General features: G+C 35.8%; 1 protein-coding gene across 1 annotated transcript; it reads right to left on the reverse strand.

The window, feature by feature from the left end:
• Nucleotides 1-815: 815 nt before the first annotated feature.
• Nucleotides 816-2,159, reverse strand: LOC114420884 (zinc-finger homeodomain protein 2-like). The gene has a single exon (XM_028386596.1). The coding sequence runs from the start codon at nt 2,019-2,021 to the stop codon at nt 1,236-1,238; it is 786 nt and encodes a 261-aa protein (XP_028242397.1). The 5' UTR covers nt 2,022-2,159; the 3' UTR covers nt 816-1,235.
• Nucleotides 2,160-3,899: the final 1,740 nt, after the last annotated feature.

Below are 3,899 nucleotides of genomic sequence, written 5' to 3' on the forward strand. Positions count from 1 at the left end.
AATTTTATTTAAATAATTTATGACTTCAAAATTCCATTTAAAAAAAATAAGAAGTCGTAATTTTTTTTACGACTTCAATAGAAAAGAAAAAAGTTGTAAAATGAATTACGACTTTGAACTGAGAAGTCGTGAAATATACTACGACTTATTTGTTTTTAGGTGTTTTTGGGTATTTATTTAAAATTTATTTAGAAACAAATTACCCATTTTAGATCTTTTCGCCTGAAAAATGCAAGTCGGAAGAGATTGATGGTAGAAAGTTTCTCCTCCCAACAACCATCTTAGTATATAAGAGACCATATGAGAGTTTCAGAATCAATAAACAAAAATAGAAATGATCCAATTACCTTTCGTCACCACTATCATTCATGCACGCAAACTAAAATGAAACTGATACCTATTCCCTCATCAACGCAACAATGTTCCAAAAATGGTTCCACCAACCATAACACATTTTTTTATTATAATGATCGTAATTAGAGTTGTTGGCTCTCATGTGATCTTAGGATATGGACCATATGAAAGTTTCAAAATCAACAAACAAAAACAAAAATAATTCAATTACCTTTGTCATCGTCACTATTCACGCGCTCAAATTAGAATAAAACTAATCCCTATTCCCTCGTTAATGCAATAATGTTCCAAAAACAGGTTCCATCGACCATCACACACTTTTTTTTTGTAATAACCATAATTAGAATTTTTGGGTCACTAGTGAAACCCCAGTATCCCCGCAAATTTGGTCTTTTGTGTCGACAATTGAATTAATCTTTGATGCACATTCCTTTTTTTTTTCAAAGTAACAAAATATGCACTAAGAAAAACAAACACTGTTGATTGATATTCAGAACCAAGTAAACCAGTTCACCAACAACAATGTTGTTGGAATTAGAATCATGGATCCTCAAACATTATACGAACCAACATAACCAAATGGATTACCGAAAATACCCCCACCCTTCTCCCATGTCCTAAGAAATTAAAATTAAACAAGGTGAGCCTAAAGAGAAAAAAAACCCTAAGAACTAATGTCTTGACCAGCTAGCATGAGCAGACTTATTAGACATTCAGCAACGCAATCTCCCAGGCTTCAACGTTGAGCTTCTAGCTTGGAATGATGGCTGTTATTATTGTTATGGTAACTAAAAACAAAGAAGCATATATATTTATAGCGAGAGAGAGAGAGAGAAAGAGAAAGAGGGAAAAGGGGTGGATTTATTTTTTCCTTCTAGCCTCTAGGGCTTCTTACCTAAGGTGTGCTTGTTATTATGCATCCACACCTTTAGCACATGACGTTGAACACCGATTTCGGAGCAAAACTCTTGCACGACGCTGTCATCATTCTTTTGCATCCTCCACCCGAGTTTCTCAGCGAAGACCAACATCTTGTCTTTCTGATGCTGGGTAAATTTGGTCCTGAAGCGTTTTTTGCTGCTCGACCCAGACCCATCATGAGTGGTGGCACCACTCGTAGGGTCTGAGTCCTCCAGGTCTTCCAAGGGGGGCTGGGGCCCACCTCCTCCTGACAAGGACGGGTGTGCCAGCATGGCACGTTGGTGCCCCGTCATGTGTGGGTACCCCGGCGGGGTATGATAGTAAGCTGCAAATGGCACTGGGGGTGGCAGCGGTGGGTGGTGGTGGTGGAAGGGCACTGAGTAGGTGTCGTGGGTCTCCTTACGATGGAAGTTTCGGTGGCAGTTGCACACAACGCATTTTAGCGCTTCCAGGGTGCCCTCCTCACCCCCCGGCAGGAACTCGATGCATCCGTCGATAATGTGTTTGCCGATTGAGACAGCGTGGTTCTTGAGGCATTCTTGGTACTTTCCCTTGCCACTGTTTTGGGCCACAATGTTGGTGGGTGGTGCCACTGGAACCGCCATTGGCACCGCCATTGGTATCACTTCCACCACTGGCTCTTGTTCGTCGTGATTCAGTGGCATTCCAAACTCTTCATAGTTCGTTGCTGCTACTGCTGTGGGCAGCCCAAGCTCAGCTTCCTCATGATGCTTCTGAAATTCCATTTTGGAAATATGGGAATTTCTTGCTTGAAAGGTGTGATCGTTGACGGTGGTGGGTGATTGAACATATAAACAAGTGCTGAAGAGGAAACAAACAAGAAGTATTGAATGAACTCTTTTAATTTCTCTCTCTCATATAGCAGTTTCAATTTCATACACTTTTTCCGCTTCTCTGTTTTATCCCCGATATCCCCTCTTATGCAACTCTTAATTCTTCATCCTTGTCTTCCACTGGGTAAATCCAATTACCTTGGTAATTTCTCTCGCTCTCTCTTACAAAAGCATTAATGTATGTTTGAGGAGACATGAATTTCTTATTGGTGGAAAACATTAATCTAAGATTATTATCACTCCTAATATTGATAGATAAGAAAGCAAACAAAAGTTAATCTGATGGGTAAAAATCTTATCTTACATAAATAATGAAGATTTAAATCTTATAGATGTAAGGACTTTATTGGTAAATAATATACAAGTATGCTTTTGTAAGGACTGTAATTAGGATTTTGGTTTTTCAATGAGATTCTGAGATATTTTGATAAGTGTTAGTTCCTTAGACCAACTATGAGACTAATCCTTAATATGGAGAATAGTTACAATTAAAATTCATTGTCCCTTTCCAAATAGGTGTTCATCTAAACAATGCATTTTAGTGTGACTAAATTACAACAATACCCCCTAAGGTTTCTTGAAATTACACATAAACCTCTCTTTCTTTACCAATACAACAACCTCTCTTATAGGATACATGGTATAATATTTTGCAAACAATTAAGGGGGGTTAATATAATTTGTAACAGGTGTCAATATATTGTTCTTCAAACAAGGATCGGGGTTTAGTGTAGGTGTAAAAACTTAGGAGTACTATGTGTAATTTCAAGAAATCTTAGGGGATATTATTGTAATCTACTCTTTTAGTTTGGGATTGTCAAACAATGCGTTAAAGACATGATAATTTATTTGAACAATAAATGTGAGTCTTTAATAGGAGGCGTTACTAATTTATTTGAATAATAAATTGATGGATTATTCGAGGACCATTTAAAGATATGGTTTTATAGTGGACCATTAGTTTCAACCGTTAATGGCGACCATAATTAGGGTCTTTGAATCTTCAATGGGATTTTGAGATATTTGTGTAAATTTTAGTTATTTAGACCAATTATGAGACGAACCCTTAATATAAAGCTTAACTACACTAAAGGTTCATTTCCCCTTGCAAAATACGTGTTCAACCGAGCAATGTATTAAAAACATGTTAATTTATTTGAATAATAAATGTGAGTATTTAATAGGTGTGATTAATTTGTTTGAATAGTAGATAAAAAATACGTGTTCAACTAAGCAATACATTGTAATTTGGGACAATCAAGCAATGCGTTAAAGACATGTTAATTTATTTGAATAATAAATGCTAGTCTTTTATAGGAGGTGTGATTAATTTGTGTGAATAATATATTGATATATTCATTGATGACCATTTAAAGATGTGATTTTACAGTGGAGCATTAGTTTTAATCATTTATGACCATTGTGATTAGGGTCTTTAATTCTTCAATGGGTTCCTGAGATTTTTCCATTAGTTTTAATTCTTTAGACCAATTATGAGAATAACCCTTAGTATAAAGCTTAACTATGCTTAAGGTTCATTGCACCTTCCAAAATACGTGTTCAACTAAGCAATGCATTGTAGTTCGGGACAATCAAGCAATGCGTTAAAGACATGTTAATTTATTTGAATAATAAATATGATTCTTTAATAGGAGGTGTGATTAATTTGTTTGAATAGTAGATTAATGGATTCTTTGATGACTATTTAAAGATATGGTTTAATATTTTTTTTGTGATCAGATGTGGTTTTATGATGGACCATTAGTTTTA

The sequence above is a fragment of the Glycine soja genome, chromosome 8 (genome assembly GCF_004193775.1).
Source record: "Glycine soja cultivar W05 chromosome 8, ASM419377v2, whole genome shotgun sequence".
NCBI lineage: Eukaryota > Viridiplantae > Streptophyta > Magnoliopsida > Fabales > Fabaceae > Glycine > Glycine soja.

Excerpts from the sequence above, each read along its gene's own strand:
- LOC114420884 (XM_028386596.1), bottom strand. The coding sequence starts at position 2,021 with ATGGAATTTCAGAAGCATCATGAGGAAGCTGAGCTTGGGCTGCCCACA.